This window comes from Pollachius pollachius (assembly GCF_949987615.1).
Source record: "Pollachius pollachius genome assembly, chromosome: 7".
Classification (NCBI taxonomy): Eukaryota; Metazoa; Chordata; class Actinopteri; order Gadiformes; family Gadidae; genus Pollachius; species Pollachius pollachius.
The window spans coordinates 4,588,215-4,608,214 of NC_136940.1; the positions used below are offsets into that span (position 1 = coordinate 4,588,215).

The 20,000-nt window shown below is 48.7% G+C and overlaps 1 protein-coding gene across 1 annotated transcript in view; it reads right to left on the reverse strand.

Moving 5' to 3' along the window:
• LOC307077834 (adhesion G protein-coupled receptor D2) overlaps positions 1-20,000 on the reverse strand; it is a gene marked incomplete at its 5' end in the record, with an annotated part of 80,490 nt that overhangs the window by 14,404 nt on the left and 46,086 nt on the right. The window contains one exon of the mRNA XM_079739308.1: positions 18,166-18,349. Coding sequence (XP_079595434.1) covers positions 18,166-18,349 — 184 coding nt within the window. The remainder of the gene's footprint in view (positions 1-18,165; positions 18,350-20,000) is intronic.

Here is a 20,000-nt window from a genome sequence, read left to right on the forward strand (position 1 = left end):
ATAAACAGAAAGAAAGACATTTATTGATGTATTATTATGAAATTAATTAAATCCCCCAGTGTTAATCTGTCCTTCAAATCAATCAGTATGATATTTATTAAGTATGATACTCATACTTAAAGTATTAGGAGTACTCCTCTAATATGTGTCACTATAAGTGATCTCCTGTTAGTCTAGTTAGGGTTGCTTCTGTCCAGGGGTTGAAGGTCAAACGCCACTGTTTGACCCCAGCACTGGCCTATTAACCCGCCCTGACAAGTGGAGCTTGGCAGCCAGCTGATCGTCAGTGTGTGTCTATAAGTGTGTTTCTGTGTGTCTTCCATCCTCTCTTGTACAGAGAGTATAGAAGTTTGACCTGAAAGCAGCCACACAGGCACGCACAAACACAAACACAAAAATACCTCATGTACACATTCTCTTAATACACGCACAGACAAACATGGAAAGCTAAATAATTAGAAGGACCAAAGTATACAAAAGTACGGATCATAACTGTCAGCAGAGAATCCAAGTCATCACTAGTGGAGGGGAAACTAGAGCATATATATATATATATATATATACAGTACATGCTCCATATTTCAGTACATAAACAGTACCTTCACAAATAGCCACAAAAATATGCAATATGTAAACTCTCTCACACAGAAACCTGAGGGTAGCCGCATCAAGTAAAGTGAAACAGTCAATCCTTGGCTGTCCATCTCTCTCTGCTTGGCTCTTCCTCTCTACCGCTCTCTCCCAGCTCTACTCCGGCCATGCTCCTACACGCCCTCTCTGTCCATATTAATCTCACCGGCTGACTACAGATGGTAGGCTACCTGCCATCTACCCAAGTCCCCCACCCACACACACACACACACACAGATACCCCCCCCGACACACACACACACACACACACACACTACCCACTGGAGGAAGTCTTCATTTGTCTCTGTCTCATCTACATGGGCTGAGCAGGGGTGTGTGTGTGTGTGTGTGTGTGTGTGTGTGTGTGTGTGTGTGTGTGTGTGTGTGTGTGTGTGTGTGTGGGGGGGGGGGGGGGGGGGGGGGGGTTCTTTAAGGGGATCAGTGGTCCAGAGGAGAAAGGTCAACGCATTCAGAGAGTTCATCATTCTGAGGTGTCAGAGCCGCTCTTTAGGAGAGCAGATGAAGTGGAGATGAGATGGGGAGAGATTGGTAGAGGAGGGGAGAGGAGAGGAGAGGAGAGGAGAGGAGAGGAGAGGTGGGGAGAGGAAAGGAGAGGTGGAGAGAGGAGAGGAGAGGAGAGGAGGGGAGAGGAGAGGAAAGGAGAGATGGGGAGAGGATAGGAAGGGTGGGGAGAGGTGGGGAGAGGAGAGGAGAGATGAAGAGAGGAGAGAGGGGAGAAGAGAGAGATGGGGAGAGGAGAGGAGAGATGAGGAAAGGAGAGGAGAGCAGGGGGGGAGAAAAGCAGAGAGGGTGGGGAAAATAGGGGGTTGGGACCGACTAGAGGAGGGGAGTAGAAAAGAGAGGAGAGGACAGTGTGTGTATGTTAATGCCTAGGAGTTTTTTCTCTGGTCACTAAATACTGTCATTAACCAAACATTAGTCTAGGGGGCAGAAAGACCTCCATTGATTCATATTCCCTCACAGCGCGAAGATCTCTGCTCTTTCACTTTGTCAGCATTATAGTACACAAAAAAGACACAACAAATACATAGATGAATGGATTTTTCAAACACTGAATGGCAACACAAATTTGAATGCAAGTGATTTAAGGAAAATCACTTGCATTCAAATCTGTTTTACTGACACCCAGACTCCCACACACACGCACACGGACACACGGACACACACACACACTCACGCGCAGACGTCTGGTCTGAGGTAGATGTCTTTTAATAGCGTCGGACTAGATGTGTGTGTGTGTGTGTGTGTGTGTGGGACCATCTGTCCAGTCTATTGTTGTGTGGCTTGCGGGGACGCGATTGCACGCGGCCGGGCCAAAAAGGATGTATGGGCGGTCTAAAGCGTCCCCGGTGAAGCTCCCAGGATGTGACACACGCCGTTGTCTCTTTTCCTCTTCCTCCTCTCTCTCTCCCTCCTCCTGCTTTGTCTTCGTTTTCTTTTTTCGGGACGTGGCATGGAGCATTGAGTCAGATCCCCGCACCGCGCTGCCTCTGAGCAATGGCACGCGGCCAGAATCGCTCTCTCAACTCGGGGGAGTGAAGAGGTGTGTGTGTGTGTGTGTGTGTGGGGGGGGATAAAGTGTGTGTGTGCATCTATCAGTGTCTGTGTTTCTATCAAAGGTTAGCTGAAGTGTGCCAATTAATTGTTAGGAGCATGATGGATGGGCAGCTTTGTTTTCTTTTTAATTTATGTGTTGGAGGAAGGTAGTTCAGGGTGTGTGTGTGTGTGTGTGTGTGTGTGGGGGGGGGGGGGGTAAGGGAAGGGGTTGGGGGGTGGAAGGAGGGGAGGAGAGAAGAAGCTGATTGCACAGTTGGCACCGGGTAAACTGTGTCGAAATTCCTCTGGAGTCAAAGTGGAAAATTGTTTTTTATGTCACACTCACATTCAGTACAGAGATCTCGCTACTTATAGCATCCTTTTTAATGACTCAGAAATATAAGGTAGACCAATAATGGGCCCTTCACAAAAATGTTATTTGAAGAAATATTTGACTATACTTTTCTATTTTGGCAGCTAATCTTAAATTCTGCTGGACTCCCGTTCCTGAAATACACACCATATGGCCAACACACACAACAGTCCATACCCTTCTATTTTTGCATTTCCAACGGTAGTGCGTCCTAGCTTTATTCGACTTAATTTACATAAATAGCCTTTATACCTGGAACACTCAAGCACTTTACAAAGTCCAGTATATCCCTCCACACATTCACATGCAAACACATCACCAGTTTAAAGATAATGTAAAGACACATTGCACACACACAGACACAGACACAGACACACACACACACACAGCACCTGGCTATGACCGGGCCCTTCCTGTCATTCTGCAGGAAGAACAGTGGCGTGGACGGCCCGCCGGCCTGGCTCTGTGACAGGCAGAGCCCGGGTAAGGGTGAGCTGTGGGGGCCCTGTGTCAGGAAGTATTCACTCCCTGTTTCCCGAGCCGCCCCTGGCCTCTCCAACTAGCAGTCAGCGGCTGAGAGAAGCCAGGCGCAGGCAGGATAATCACCCCCTAATAAGAGGCTGTATTGAAAGCAGCCTGGCGCTTGTGCACTAAAAGCTGGACAAGTGCACGCTAACAAACACCCGACACCCCGGCCTTTTGACCCACACACACGCACACACACACACATCAGCACGCACACACACCGGCACGCACACACATCGGCACACACAGACATCAACGCGCACACACATCAACACCCGCACACATAAACATGCGCACACACATCAACAGGCGCACACTTTAGCACGCACACACATCAGCGCGCACACGCGAGCACACTTGGGAGCGGCTCGAGTGGTGATGATCATATCCAAGATAGATCCGTAGCTGGGATCTCTTGCCAAGCAGGAACTCACACACACACACACACACACACACACACACACACACACACACATGCAAATAGAAAGAAGCACAATCAAACACACACATGCTCACTAAGCCTGGCACACACAAACACACACACACACACACACACACCGAGCCCGGATCCATTTCTCTCCTTCCTCTCCACCTCCCTCGCCACCAACTTCGAAAACTGTTAGCACATGGCCCCAAACGATATCAATAATTTCACAATGTATCAATTATCAATTTGGAGAGGACGGGATGGGATCCCGGGGGAGTGCGGCGTATGTTATGTGTTTGCTTTGGAGTGGAGATGGTTACGATGTGAGGACCGCCATGAACACGCCGGCCACAAAGCCTTCATCACAGCTCCAGAAAGTAATGGGGCTCCGAGCCCCCCCGACCCCTCAAGGGTCCTCTGATTTCAAACTCGGCCTCCGAGGCGTTTTTCTTCTTCTTCTGCTGCGATGAGGCGGCCCCCACTTCCGACGGCGCTCATGATCCCGACCGAGTTTCGACGAGCGCTTGTTTGGTTTTCAACTGGTTACCGTTTTTCAATATAGAGTCGCTGTGCAGATGCTTTTGTCCAAAGAGAGTTAGGAAATCCTTTTCCTTTTCTGTTTTAGATGTTCTAAAATTTTCTTCGATACTTTCATTTGTTGTTGCTCATGGAGGCCAATATGTAGAGTTTAGACACTGGGCTTTCAACCCAGAACATTCAGGCAGGGAGTCAATCAGCCTAACCATATCCTAGCCCCGATGTAGAAAGGAGAAGAAAGAATATTTCATCGGCTTGCTGCTTTTCTGATGCCAACTGTAACCCGACACAACACCGTTTATTTTGAGGGCCCATTTTGGCAGGAAATGATCCGTTGCCCCTCCAGGTTCCCCTGAAGATTTGATCGACTGGCAGGAGCAACGATGGAAAATACACAGAAGGATAAAACCCTTTGCCGACGAACTCGTTCCTTTTCAAGCGGGTTCCTACAACACAAATATATATTGCACACCGAAAACAAACACAATGACACATAGACAAATGCTCTCATCCCACCTTTATCCCATTCGGGCGTTTTTTCATACACTGAAAATGCTCATCTTGATCACGTGACCTTGCTGTGTTTGTTAGCCGTTCTCCACTGCCGCGTGTAAACCTGTCTGACCCTCTCTGTTCACATCTTCGAGAATCTTTCCCTTGCCTCCTGTCTCGCCGCCTGACCCACAGTGTCTCTCCAAGGCCTTTGCTGAGAGTGGGTGTTCGAATGAAGAGTACAGCGTCCATGTTGTGATTTTGAAGTGTTTGTATTGAAGAATAGGCGGGCACGTTATAAAGAAAGGGAGTGTGTGTGTGTGTGTGTCTGTGTGTATGTGTGTGTGTGTCTGTGTGTGTGTGTTTGTGTGGCTGGGAGCATGCCTTTGTGTGATCATGCATCTGTGTGTTTCCTTGTGATCATGTGTATGCGTGTGCATGATGTGTGTTTTCCCTGTGATCATGTTTGTGTGTGTGTGTTGGTTTGTGTGTTTGTGTGTGTGTGTGTGTGTGTCTGTGCCTGTGACCACGCCTATGTGTGATCATGCATCTGTGCGATTGCTTGTGATCATGTATGTGTGTTTTGCTTGTGATCCAGTGTGATTGTGTGTGTGTGTGTGTGTGTGTGAGTGAGATCGTGTGTGAGTGTGATCGTGTGTGTGTGTGTGTGTGTGTGTGATCCTCTGCAGGTTAGAGCGGGACGCTGCTGAGCTGCTGTTGGCTGCTCTCTCTCACCTGCACATCTGCTGCCATTTTAATTAGTACTCCAAGGAGACGAGTCACAGCCAATCACACGCCATGACAGACGCACGCACACACGCAAACACACGGGAGAACCCCAGCACATGTTCCCGGGCATGTATCTACGGAGAGATATGTAAACGTGTGTACGAACGAGCAAAGCCAGCCCCCCCTTTCTCGCCCACTGCCACACAGGCACACACATTAAACCACACACACAACTGAATAAAAAACGCAAGCACGCAAGGATACACACATACACAAACACACACACACACACACACACACATTTACAAAGAATCACCAATAATTACACAAAGGCATTAATAAGCACATTTAAAACCACACACACACACACACACACACACACACACACACACACACACACACACACACACACACAGACCTCTCCTCCATTCTGCATTATCTGTTATCCAGTCCCTGCTTCTGTGTGATCTTTTTTATTTATTTATTTTCATCATGCCGCTCTTACACAAGGAGGAGGAAGAGGAGGACAAGATGCAGCCAAGCTCAGACGAGGGTGACGGCCTGTGTGTGTGTGTGTGTGTGTGTGTGTGTGTGCGTGGTTGTGAGAGGTGGTTGCTGGGCGGTAGGTTTGGCGGGGCACGGAGGGGAGCAGGCAGATTTATGGCAGGGGGGAGGCGAGGGGGGGGGGGGGGGGGGGGGGGTGGGTGTGTGACCTCTGGGGTCGTAACGCGGTGATGGGTGAGAGGCTCTCAGCGGTAAGCTACCGGCACTTGACAGAGTGCCCGGCGCCGAATGAATTTTCTTCTCTTTTCCTCAATCATCAGCCAGCCAGTGCCCTGACCCCCATCCTGACTGCTATAACAAGATCTCCCATCTCGCAGGGGGCCTGAAAAATTTACTGTCACATCTACTTTTCAATGAGCCCAAGTGAGCGCTTGTTTCACCTTCAGCAGCACAGAGGCAGCCAGCCAGCCAGCCAGCCAGCCAGCCAGCCAGCCAGCCAGCCGGCCAGAAGCGGGCGGTGCCCCCACCTGCCCCCACCTTCCTGTACTAACCTACCTGCCCGTCAGTGGGAGAGGGAAAGAGACTGTGAGTGTGTGTGTGTGGCTGCGTAACAGGGTTTGTTTGTGTCAGTGTTTGTGTGTGTGTGTGGATTGTAGGAGCAAGAGGGAGAGGGATGTAGAGGGAGGGAGAGGGAGGGAGGGAGAGAGAGAGAAGATGGACAGGGCACATATCTTTGTATGAATGTCAACATTCATTGGGTTGGAGGTGCAACACACGCCACACACACGCGTGTCCACTTGAATGCGTCCACATCGTTTAATTTTGTTAGACATGGGAGAGAAAAAAGCACACGCAATCTTGTGTCGCTACCCTCCTTTCCTCTCTCTCTCTCCCTCTACTCTCTATCTCTGTCTCACACATACACACACACACACATACGTACACCACACACACACAAACACGCACACAGAAGATGATGTTGGCTGGGGCATAAAGGGCGTTGCCGTGGTGAAGTTGGCTGACAACTCCTGCCTGCATCAGAAGTCAATCTACCTTATCATGCTGCTCCAACCCATTCCCTCCTCCTCCTCCTCATGCACACACACACACACACACACACACACACACACACACACACACACACACACACACACACACACACACACACACACACACACACACACACACACACACACACACACACACACACCAGCAGGGCATTGGTGGAGTCTCCCATGGTTGTTTGCCTGCTTTCATCAGGCTCGATGGCATGGAGTCAGATTTAATAACCGTAATCTATTTTTTTTTTTTTTATCGTCTGGCGATAAATCTGGATGCAGGTACATTCAGATCTCACCTTCCTCGTGTCGCAGTTGACCACACACAGGGAGGAGGTCACTGCCAACACGAAGGAGGCGAGAGGAGGAGAGACAACCGCAGGAATTATGACAAATATTTATATGGTAAAATGTAGTAGACATTAAAGCCGTCCATGTTTGGTCATAGAGTTTAGTCATATGTGGATAGTGTAATACAATATCGCCTAGGACCAAAAAAAACGACTATAAGGTATGCAATGATTTCTGCAAATCAAGAAGCACCCAAAATATGCTTCTATTGTATTTTTCCTAAAACTAAAACATTGAGTTCATGTTTTGTATTTCATAAGAACATTTTTGAAAAATGTTCTGCATTTATTAAGTGCACCAAAAAAAACGACCCAATGTTGAGATCCATGTCAAGTTAGCCTTCCATGTTGGGTCCCACTCACACAGAGCCACATATTTAAAATGACACATTAGTGTCTAATTCCCTCCATTTGGCTCTGTTCCCCCCCGCCCTCCCTCTCTCTCTGAGATAATGTTATCCTGCCAGGACCATCAGAATCAACCGCAAAGCGATGATTAAACATGCATAATTTTCCCCGAGACACAGGGTATTAAATTTAATGGCCCCCCTCTACGCGGTGAGTGTGACTGGGTCATACCGCGGGGCCCCCGGCGCCCGCAGACAGCGCTGTGGGTTATAATTGAAAATAAAGAAGGGGCATTAAAAGCCATTCAATAAGACAGTGTAAAATTGATCAGCCCATAAAAATTCTTGCCTGTCCCCCCCTTCCCTCTCCCCCCCCCCCCCCCCATCGGAGGAAAGTGACTGTAGGCACTGGGGAAGAGTAAGTGGAGAGAGAGAGAGAGAGAAAGAGAGAGATGGACAGAGAGAGAGGGAGCGATCAAGGGGAGAGTGAGAGACAGAGCATGGCGATAAAGCAAGGAGAGAGGGGGGAAAAAAAGAGAGAGACAGAGAGAGAGAGAGAGACAGAGAGGGGAAAATAGAAGGAAGGCATGAATGGCAGGGAGATAACTAAGGGCAGAAAATATAGAAAATGCCAGTAGAAAAGGGGATAGAAACAGGATGAGAGGGATGTTGAGGCTGCCAAGCAAAACAAAAAAGAAATAAGAGAATAATAAAGTAGAAATGAGAGGCTACAAAATAAAAGACAACCCGAGACAGCACGGGGAATGTTCTCTTTGCAAGCGAGAACTAAAGTTGTGGACGTTTTGGTGTAAAGTGTATAATTTTTTTTTTGCACAGGTTTTCAACCTCCATACGTCATCTTGACACAAAAACACTTGAGCCCACTCAGCCCAGCGCAACACTCGCCTCCATCTCTCCTGGCAGAACAGTCAGCTCAAAGCCCTGTGTGGCTGAAAGAAGGGGGGCTGTTTCCTTCCATGAAACAGCCCTGCAGAACCAGCCCCTACTTCAGAAGAGGGCAGAATACAGCGCGACATCTCAAGTGATTTATATTTTGGTAATTTATGTGGACAGTTGCCCCTTGAGTCTTTTCTCTGCCTCGCTCTCTCTCTCTCCCTCTCCCTCATCTCTCCTTTCCTCTCTCCCTCCCTCATCTCTCTTTCTCTCTCTCTCTCTCCCTCCAGCACTCCCTCATCTCTCTCTCTTTCTCCCTCCCTCATCTTTCTTTCCCTCTCTCTCCTTCCCTCCCTCACTCATCTCTCCTTCTCTCTCTCTCTCTCTCTCTCTCTCTTTCTCTCATAATACAATATTCTAGTGCCGATCGGCGATGCCACGAGCGCTGTTTTTTTTTTTTTTGGTTGGTATCCACGTGTAATTTTTTTTTTCTTTTAACTTTCAATTCTCCTAAGCGGCCCTGCTCCACAGCTCCCGGGGCTATTGCCTTTCTCAATCTGTCCCTGGAGAGCCAGGAGTTATGGGCCCTGTCCATTGAGAAGAAAGGGATGTTATTCCCCTGTCATCCCCTGGTTGCCCCGCCATCCTCCCTGCCCTGATCTACGGCACAACAACCCCCCCACCCTACGCTCCTCACACACACACACACACACACACACAGACAACCTCACCCCCACCCCATACACACACACACACACACACAGACAACCTCACCCCCACCCCATACACACACACACACACACAAACACACACACACGTATACAAACGCACAAACACACACACACAAACACCCTCGCACCCCAACCCTTATCCCTTACCCCCCCCCCCCCAACACCATCCCCCAATTCCCCTTTGCCTCCCTCTCCAACCCCACCACACACAACACAACCCCCCGTATATCTAGCATGCACACACACACACAAGCAAACACGCAAACACACACACACAAGCAAACACGCAAACACACACACACACACACACACACACCTGAGATATGAGGGTCTAGCGTAGGGGACACTTGATTACGGGGACGGATGCACGGTGCTCCACAGAGGGTGATGTCAGAGGGTCAGGTGACTGGGACGGAGGCGGGAAAGAGAGGAGCAGACAGTAGGCTGTAATGAGAGTGGGGTCCGACTTAGACATTGGTCAGGGGAACGAGTACAGGAAGCTATTCCCTGGTTACAGGCCGTAACGCTGCAACACGCTTGAGAGAAGGAGCGAACATACTGTATGAGTACGAGAAAACTGGAAATCATAACAATAGTTTATATTCATTTGCTTGGTTTCATGTTGCGGCTGCAGGTAATTTGCATTGACATTTCAAGATATAGAAAGAGTTCATCAACCGATTCATTGGCTCACACCTTTACCCAGAAAATGGTGAACAGATAAAAGCCATTTTACGTCTCACTAATAATTGCTACTAATACTACTAATGTTACAAACCAACATAAAAAATAGAAAATTGACAGCACAAGTGAGTTGATAAAAATGTAATTTCAGCTAGCTAATCTATTGAGGAGCTACACAGGGGACAGACCCCCCCTCCTCCCAATCCGGACGTTGGAGCAGTGTGGTTGTGTGGGGGGGTGGGGGTCTCAGTCCCTGAGTGACTCCCTTGATTGGGGAGCGTGGCAGGGATAAGGATAAGCACCACGGGGTTAAAGATAAGGGCCAGGCGGCTGATGGCCGTCTGTGATCCGGGCTAGGTCCCTAGGCCCCCGGGTAAACTCTGCAGTCATAGGGTCACCAGTCCTGGGAGAATTCCCCAGTGGGGTATGCTCTGCTGCCGGCTTCAGTAGGAAAACGCTGGTAGGTCCTGTTAGGTTGTTGCTTTGGGTTTTTGGTTCGTACGGACGACAACTTTCACGACAACTTTTTGTTTTGTAGCCCATTTCTATTTATGGGATCAGGAATTTGCCTTCAAATGTATCTAAATACTAGGGCTTTAAAAGTAATACTTACATGTGCTGGAATAGAAAATGTACATAAAGACTGCATTTTGCTATAGGTATTCAAATGCAACTTTACATTAATTGCGGTTACATATTTGGACGTAACTGAATGTAAACGATGAGACGATATGATAAGTTATCATTATGGGACAAGTTCACATAAGATTTTCTTAACTTGGCCCATCTGTTGGGACATGTTGTCTCATCTGTTGTTTATATGAGACAGACACAAATCTCAGCTCAACAGACAAGACTTCATCAACAAGCTTCATGATTTGCTGAGATTTCATCGCAGTACCCTCAGCACTTCCACTAACCTTGCAGTCACAACTCTTTTGCATCTGCATCTGCTCATATCCTTCCTCACCTCATCACATCTCCTGTGGCGTCTCATCTCCTCCTACCTAAACACGCACATAACCCTTAACCCGCAGAGGTTCTCCGTACTGCAACAGCGCAGCACTCCTCTCTAAACAGGTAAACACACTCCGACTACCTGAGTCAACCCCGGCGCTGCAGAGTTCTCTGTGGGTGACGGAATACATAAATAAAGCAGATAAACAGATGAATAACCCTAGGGGGGGGGGGGGGGGGGGGAGGGGGGGGGGGGGACAGGAAGCCCTCGGCAGCGCCCGGGCCCATCCATCACGGGGCCTATTACGGCGCGCTGAGCGCCGGCCACAGTATGTATAATGCAGTCAGCCCTCCGTAAGCAGATACAAATCCCGCTCCGGGCCCTTCCTCCATTTGTTATACCTGACAATGAGCCGCCGTCGCCGCCGCCGTCCCACGCTTTGTTGTTTGTTTGAATTATGAGCTGGCTTGTGCGGCCTGGGACCTGCCTGTCCCGGGCGCCCGGTGTGGCGTGGCGTGGCGTGGGGTCGGTATGCAGAACAAGGCGACGACGGGGGGGGAAACAGATTCGCACGGTGAGCGAGGGGGAAGGAGGAGGAGGAGGAGGAGGAGGAGGGCGGGAGGCGATGCGGCTGGGTGCCTATGCATAAACAGTCGTACTCAGGGAGCCTCCAGAAACAAACCGAACGGGCTCGATATTTCAACTCTTCGGACCCAGAACCGCCCTCCACTGTTCCCGTTCGGGACGTGATGAATTTCGGGGCCGCTGTGCACACTGGGGGGGGGGGGGGGGGGGTTAGTGGGTTGATGGGGGGGATGGAGGGATGGGGGGGGGGGGGCGGAAGGGGTGACTGCTTTGAGCATTTAGAAACAAACTCTACAGAGTGGTTTGGGTTTCTCCCACATGAGCTGTGTTTGCACTGACTCGAAAAACGCCTCTGGTTCTGATTTAGCCGAGATGGGTGGGAGCCGCAGGATATTCCAGCCGTCACTCAAACGGCAGAGGGGGGGGGGGCAGGGGGAGGCAGGGTCGACAAGTGAAAGACAAGATGGAGGAGAGGACGACTAAACGACAGGATGAGAGAGCGTTTGAGGAGGAGGTTTGGCATCGTGTGAATGAATCCGAGCACTTGAGGAAGAGAGTGGAGATCGGAGATAGGGAGAACGTGCGAGAGAGTGAGAGAGTGAAAGATAGCAGGGGAGAGAGAGAGAGAGAGAGAGAGAGAGAGAGAGAGAGAGAGAGAGATACACAGAGGGAGGGAAACAAGAAGGAGCGTGATAGGGAATGTAAATACAGGGTAAACCGATAGCACATTTCCAGCCCGGCGTGTTTGTTTGGGTATTTACATTAAGAGACTACAATCAAGTCCTCAAAGCCTCAATAGGCCTGACAAGAGCCCAGCGCCCAAGGTCACGGATCCACTGCACAGCCAAGCTGACGACTCAACCTCCACACACACACATATAATATATATATATATATATTTATATATGCACATGCGTTATATAGGCTTACACACAGACACCAACACATGTATACATGCGCACACAAGCAAACACACACGCACATATATATGCATATACATACACACACTTATGAACACAAACACTCACACACACACAAATACACAGACTGCATGACCCGGACACACTCGCACAAATCCACATATATTCATTCATGTACATACACCGTTACAAAGATGCACAGGTACACACATGATCACATGCGTGTATACACACAGAACAGACACACATACATCTGAACTCACACACACATATAAACACACACACACACACTCACGGACACACAAAAACTCACACGCAGACACATTTACGAACACACTCACGTACACAACACCACACAGATCCACCAAGGTCATGTCCACATTTTTGTCAATCACTTCAATACGCAACAGGGATGCAGGAGGGATGCTTGGAGCACACCAGGGGAAAGCAGGGAGGAAGAGGAGTTGTAAAGAACTCGCCTCCCCCCCCCCCCCCCCCCCTTCTCTCGCTGGCTGAACTTTCAAGCCCTGTTTGGTTTGAACAGATGTAGAATTAGTGCACATCACTTTGCATCAAGAAGATGTTAAACACAAGCCACTCGTCAGGGTCCACTCACCCCTCTCTCTCTCTCTCTCTCTCTCTCTCTCTCTCTCTCTCTCTCTTTCCCTCTCTCTCTCTCTCTCTCTCTCTCACACACACACACACACACACACACACACACACACGCACAGCTTGCGCGTGGTGCTGTGTGTAATTCCGCCCAGGGTAATTATCAGCGTGATGTCGATCCCCGATGCAACAGCTTCATTGTCGTCATCCTCCTCACCCTCACCCTTTTTAATCTCACAACCTGCCTGCTGTCTGTGGACAGCAGCGCTGTCCATCTGCCGCAGTGTTTAGCAGCCTCTAATTGAAACCACAAACCCTGTTATGACACGCTCATGCCGGGATAAACATTACTTCAATCCCCCCTTTTCACTTTAAATACATTTGTTTCCAGCCAGATGGAACTGTGCAAAAAAAAAAGGACATTTTCAGCTCAGAAATAGCCAGCAGGATTTCTAATAATGTCTGATCGTAGCCAGAGCAATACTGGTTGGCCTTAGCGTTGGCCTTTTTAGGTTTGTGCACAATTTAACACCATGCACAATTAACTGTCCATGAATTTTATTGGAGTTGCCAATTCCCTGATAAGAGGTCCAAATGCTTTGTTCCTGGTTAATGCCAACAAAATTAACTACTACAGCAGCGAGACATTTTGGTTACTTATTTTAATCGTGTTCATGACTCATTGTTACAACAGGGGACTTTACTAAAGCTACATTAGTTAAGCTGTGTAACTAAAGCTATGTTACTAAATTGAGCATAGTGTAGGCTAAAATACACCAGGCAACCAAAACCAACTGGTTTCTTCTGTTTTTAACTAGAGGACGGCACTAGTACCGCTCACACGTGATCCACACCGAAATGAGTCTCCGTGGCGCAGGGTGGAACCGACCGGTCGAGACCGGATGAGGCGGGCTGCATGACGACATCGTCGCTCCTGCTGTTCGTACCTCCTGACACGCAGCAGCAAGGAACCGTCTGTGACATGTCAATGAATCATGACTAAATGGGCCAGACAGGAGAGGGGGGACTCAGATGGGGGTGAAGGTGAGCTCCGATGGGGGGGGGGGGGGGAGAGAGACAGAGCCGTGGTAGGGCGCGATGGGGGGGGGGGGGGGGAAGGGGAGCTCGGATCGAGGAGCTTGTAAGGGAGGACGGGGGGGAAGAGAGGGGGGGGGGGTACAGAGTCAGAGGAGGGGGGTTCAACCCTGTGGCTGTACGAGCCCCCCCCCCCCACCAACCTCCATCTCTGTAATTACTGGCAGTGCTGCAGAGGAACACATGGGAGAGGAGAGGAGGTGCAGGCGGCGGGAGTCAGATGTCACGAGGACCGCAGGCACATGGCTCCGTGGACCCCCGAGTTAGGGAGGAAGAAAGCAGGGGGATTCCCCCCGAACACTGGGGGCCGGTACCGGTTCACAGGGTAACATAAGAGCATCTCTGTAGTCTGGTGTTTCCCGGTGCAGCGTCCCATCCATGCATTGATGCAGTGTGAATGCATTGTCCATTGATCAATCTCTTTCCTCTACCGTATCTATCTACCAAACATTCAATCCATCGATCCTTCCATCCATCCATCTATATATCCATCCACCAACCCGTCTCTTTCCAACTCAAACTCTTACTCGTTCATTGAAGGCTCCACATTCACGACACTGAACACTGAACACACAAGGAAGTCCTCATTCTTGAAGAGTGTGGTTAAGCACCACAGATGGATGTGTGCTGCACAATGTGTGTGTGTGTGTGTCGCTGTGTGTGTGTTTGTGACTACTGCCTCCCCGCCATCCGCTTAACAGACCCAGCGACCTTCAACCCAGCCCATTGTGCGATCGCGTCCCATTACGAAGGCGACACTCGGCGTGTGCACGTGACCCAATAACTGCCCATTCTCCATTTTGCCTTTCAATTACATCCCCCCCCCCCCTCCCCCCACACCATCATCCTTCCTCCACGCATCCATTCTGGAGCAGTAGAAGCACCCAAGAACCTATATCCCTTCGGATGGTCCAAACGTGACCTTGACACGGGCCGATGGAGTCAAGTAAGGCTTTAGGGGTAAACAGGACTCTGTGGGTTAAGACTAAAGAAAGACCTGAATCCATCAGAGGTTTCGGAAGAGTAACTGGGTTGCTGGGATGCAGGGCCGGCCAGGCGTCTTCCCTGCCTCTCCCCTTCCTCTATCGGCTCTCTTGGTCAAAATGTGGCCCTGCGTTTGAGCAAGAGCTGACCATCGGCAGGATGCTGCAGTGAGATGTTGCAGTGGATATAGAGGACAACCTCAATGGGACAATGAAATAGTCGCCCACTATTGGGATCCGCTTTGTGTTCTGTAGAGAAAAGGCCGTTGTTGTGTGTGTGTTCATGTGCGCGTGCGTGCATGCGTCTGTGTAGCAGGAGGTTGAATGGAAGATTAAATAAAAGGTTTCAACAAACGGTCACTATTGCGTAGGATTCTGTTCATGCTCCTGCGTATGTTTGCCGTTTTGTTTGTTGTTTTTCTTCCTCAAAGAAACACAAAATTAAAGAAGAAAGAAATACCCTTTCAATCACCCTTCACGGAAACGGAATAAACAAAAAAAAGAAATCCATTTCCATTGGTCCTTGTAAGATAATACTTAAAGCGTGTGTGTTGAATTTAAAAAGATTGCTAGAGCTGCTAGCAAAAGATTTAATCATTTTAATCTTGTTGCTAAGAACATGGCAACATTATATAGAAATTGGAGAGTACAATATGGCATAAAATCACGTTATAGCGTTTTGTCAAACACAAGAATAATCAAATATTTCTATTTACTCAACTATCTAAATGTTTGTTCAAACACAACTGCTGCCAATTAAAACCAAACCCACCCTCCAATCACCGCTCACAATACTGAGATAACAGCAGGCTTCCAGGAGCCATCTGAATGAAACCTCAGACGAGGCCGTGCTCGAGTGTGAGCCCGCCGTGATGTGTATAGTAGTAGATTGTCAGTAGCAGAGCGCGGTACGCACTGTTCTCTCAGCAATCAATCCAGCCAAGCCCGGCGCATTTGCATGTGGCGGATGAGTCGGAGGGAAGGAGGGATGGAGGGTGCCAATGAGCTGAGTAATACCGCTTTACAATTACGGTTCTGTGCTCTGCACTCGCTTGGAAACAATCTTTGATTCGCCTGCTCGTGACGGAGGATTTAGCGGCACGGACGCAAACGTGTCGCCGCCGCCACGTTCGGGGATTTAACGACCGCTCAGCGTCGATGAAGGCGGCGGTAATGGTGTCAGGGAGCATGCAAAGCAGCGCGGCTAAAGAAAACCTCTGTAAATCACCCAGAGGAGCGCCGGGGCCGCTACATAGAGCAATAACACGCCGCTCCGACGTGAACGTCATTATCACGCCGTTCATAAAGCATGACTCGCGCAGCGTTTACAGAGCCACGCTACGAGGGCCGTCGGTTCAAACAAGCATAGGATAATAGATTATGAGCAGAAGCATTGTTATTCTTATAGGGTTTCACTCGTTTCTGAGCTTTGGTGTTTGCATTTATTAAATGATCATAGCTGAACCCATTCGTCGATTCATTTATAACGTAATTCAATCATTTAGATAAGTCCCTTTCTGATGTAATAAAAGAGAGATCCACCTCAACCAAACAAGAGTGCACGTGTGTAACCACCGGGCGTATACGAGCGATAAGAGCGGGCCGCTCCAAAGCCGTATTAAGTTACCCTCCATGATGATCCACCTCCCCCAACCCCCCCACAAGGCCTCATCTCTGCTCTCCAACTGTTGCCTCCGAACCCCCCCTCCCCCCAGCCCCAACCTGGAACACCAAAGCCATCTCTGAGTGGAGTGGGAGTGCAGTGCAGGTCAGGGTGCTGGACTGGATCCGAGCCGGGGCCTGGTTAGTGTCAGCGGTGCGGGGGACGTCGTTCGCCCGGTGTCTGATTTGACTCAACATGCCGTGGGTTGCTGCTCCCTGTTTGGCCCAGTAATGCCTTGCAGGTTTACCTTCAGATGGGTTCGGGAACACAGGGGCCGTATCGAATGTGCTATCTGAAATCCCTGGTAGAGGTGGAGGCGGGGGTGTGTGTGTGTGTGTGTGTGTGTGTGGAGGTGGGGGGGTGGTGTGTGTGTGTGTGTGTGTGGGCGGGGGGGGGGTGCATGTATTGGGGTCGGGTTTAATATAAGAGCTAGAATACAAAGAAAGTGCATTTCTTTGGAATTATATATATTTTTTAAAACTATGTGACATAGCTTCCTAAAGTATGACTACAAATAAAATGTAAATAAATAATTCATAATTCATGAAGAAAGAAAAGAGAGCTGAAATGGTAGGCAAACGTATATGAAAGTGTTGGCCGGCTCTCAAATGCAGCGGTATTCACACAAGGCCAAAGGTCAGTCCACTCTCATACGTTGTGTGGACCGCGACGACCAACAGCACACTCTCAACAACACACAAACACACAGTTGCCGTGCACCCACATCAACAAAACTTTTCGCACACAAAAAGGTTTCCCATCAAGGCTGTGACTAGTTAGCGTTACGTAGCCATTCATCGACCATCGACAACTTTTCAAAAGCAATACCATTTATTTTACAAGTTTGTCTTTGATTCGGAAAACGTACTAAAAAGGACCACAGGTGCTGCTTGTCCAACAAATAAGGATGTGATACAAAAAGATAATGCAATTCATGTGTGTCCAGATGTCACCATTAGAGCTCAATGGAAGACCACATAATGCATAGCCTTCGATATTCTTTAGGACGGCTGGAGGTTTTGTCGCGCTTTGAGCGAGGTGAGTCTGCCAACCAGTATGTCACTCGCTTCCACCACAAACACAGCCTCAGCGTGCGCACGGAGCCCGAGGCTTGTGTTTAGTAAAACAGTGGAGCCTGCGCTGCTCCTAAGTTTGAGTCCTGAACATAAGTTACAAGGGAAATAAGAACTTTGTTTAAAATTTAAAACAGCGTATTCCCTTGAGTTCCCTTGAGCAAGGAGTTCAGAAATTGTTTTCCATGGCCTGATTATGCTGATTATGCCAATTACCAGTTGGTTAACAGATAAACAGCACGCTTGTACTGGGTGAGAGTAGACCAGTAGAGATTTGGTAGACTTCGCTGAAGAATTCCCCATTATTTAGATTTCTCCTTGGTGCTTATCAACGTACTGTATGTACGTATCCAATATTCTGGATTTGACTTTGTGTTTTGTACTTTTGAGTGTCCCAGAAACGGCACACACCCTCTGCTTGTAAGCATTGTGGGGACTCACCGGGGGACCTGACCTGTTCCTGCAGAGTGCTGACAGGCAGAGTGCTGACAGGGGGGCTGGTAGGACCTGCCTCTTTGTCCTCCTCCCCCTTCGCCTTCCCCCCCCCGTCGTGGTCCTGGGGGGGGTTGTGGCCGGATGGGCGGGAGCTGGTGCCCGAGCTGGACGGCCTGAAACTGGCCCCGTTCTGCCGAAAGTAAATCAGACGATTTTAAAATGAATCACTTAAAGAGATCCAACATGGATTTCTTGTTAACAATATCATCTTTAGTCCAGCCCAAAATGTGTATCACACAGACAGACAGACACACACACTCAAATAGACTAAAGTAAATGCAAATGAAAACCCTTTTGTTTGCACAGCCCTCGGTCAAGACGTCCGCGGGGAATCCTGGAGGTCTGGCAAGCAGTGGCGGAGCCGGAAGGAATGACGAGCATGGCAAACGTCCAGCCCAGCCAGCTAGTTATAGCTACACCAGCCCAGCAAACCACCACGAAAGGTAGCTAGCGAAGGCTCGACCACACCAGCCTAACCCTCACCATTGGTACCACGGATCAGATGGTATCACATAGTCATTTAGTAGACTTTGCGGGGACACATCATACAGGAGCAGGTGAGGCAGGGGGGAGGCGTCTTGCTAAAGGATGTCTACTGGTAGACTGTGGACGTTGGGGTCGAAACCCACAACTGTTTTGGCTGGGAGTCAAACAAAACCAGTTTCCACTGACACTGAGATTTCGTGGACGGGAAGAATACTAATTTAACTTAATTAAGTAAGCCTTGATACAATGAGCGATGCATAACTAAAGTTATCAACAAATAAAAGTTTCTAAAGTTGGTTGTGACAGGTTATAACACATGGGATCCTTGTACACAAAAAAAAAACATTAACATGCACACGAGCATGCAGACACACACAAACACCCACACACCCCAATACACACACATCATGGCTACCTATATCTTGTCAAAACTTGAATTAAGATCAAAAAACTAATCCGCTTCCAATTTATGTCTATATCTCAGAGGTGTCAGCGGCAGGGAGCTGCCAGAGTTGGGGGGGGTCGTTTTTTACTTAGACTCTGCCCCTGACAGCTTTATTTCACCAAGCAATCGCAGCATGTGTGTACAAGCTCGGGGTCAGCCGTGTCACCGGGTATCATACCGGGGTGGGGGGGTACCGTGGTTAGCCGGGGGGGGGGTCTATTTATAGGCCTGCAAGCCTGGCTCACTGTGTGTGTGTGTGTGTGTGTGTGTGTGTGTGTAAGTGCGCCCACTGTGTCTATTTGGTGAAATATATGCTGGAAAAGCAAGAGAGGGAGAATGCATGTTTTTTGTGTATTGGTGGGGGTTTCTTATAAATGTTTCTGTTTTTATTATTAAAATGTTTTATTATGGTCACACCGATAGCAAACAGCCACATAAACACATGAGTATAGTGTGAAGAAAAGGGAAATGAGAACTAGTGGCACAAATGCTTTTGAAATCTGAGCCTGTTATTGGGATTAAAGGGAACACATTTTGTTCGGATTTACATTAGTAAACAAAAGTTCACATTAGTAAACAAAAAAGTTCTCAAATCAAGCTTCAGAGCTCAAAGAGACAAAATTAGTTTTTGTGTAATACAAAGGTTGATTCTGATGGAATTCAGGTGTATTTTAGGACAAAAATATAGTCTAGTTTCTTATTTGAACCTAATTTACTTATTTTTGTGGAAAGGCAGCAAAAGGAGTAGGAAATAAACCCAAAGTAAAAAAAAACGTCTGCGCATACATGTGCGTACGTCTCAGTGCATTATGTGAACGTGCGTGAGTGCGTGCGTCCGTACGCGTTCAAA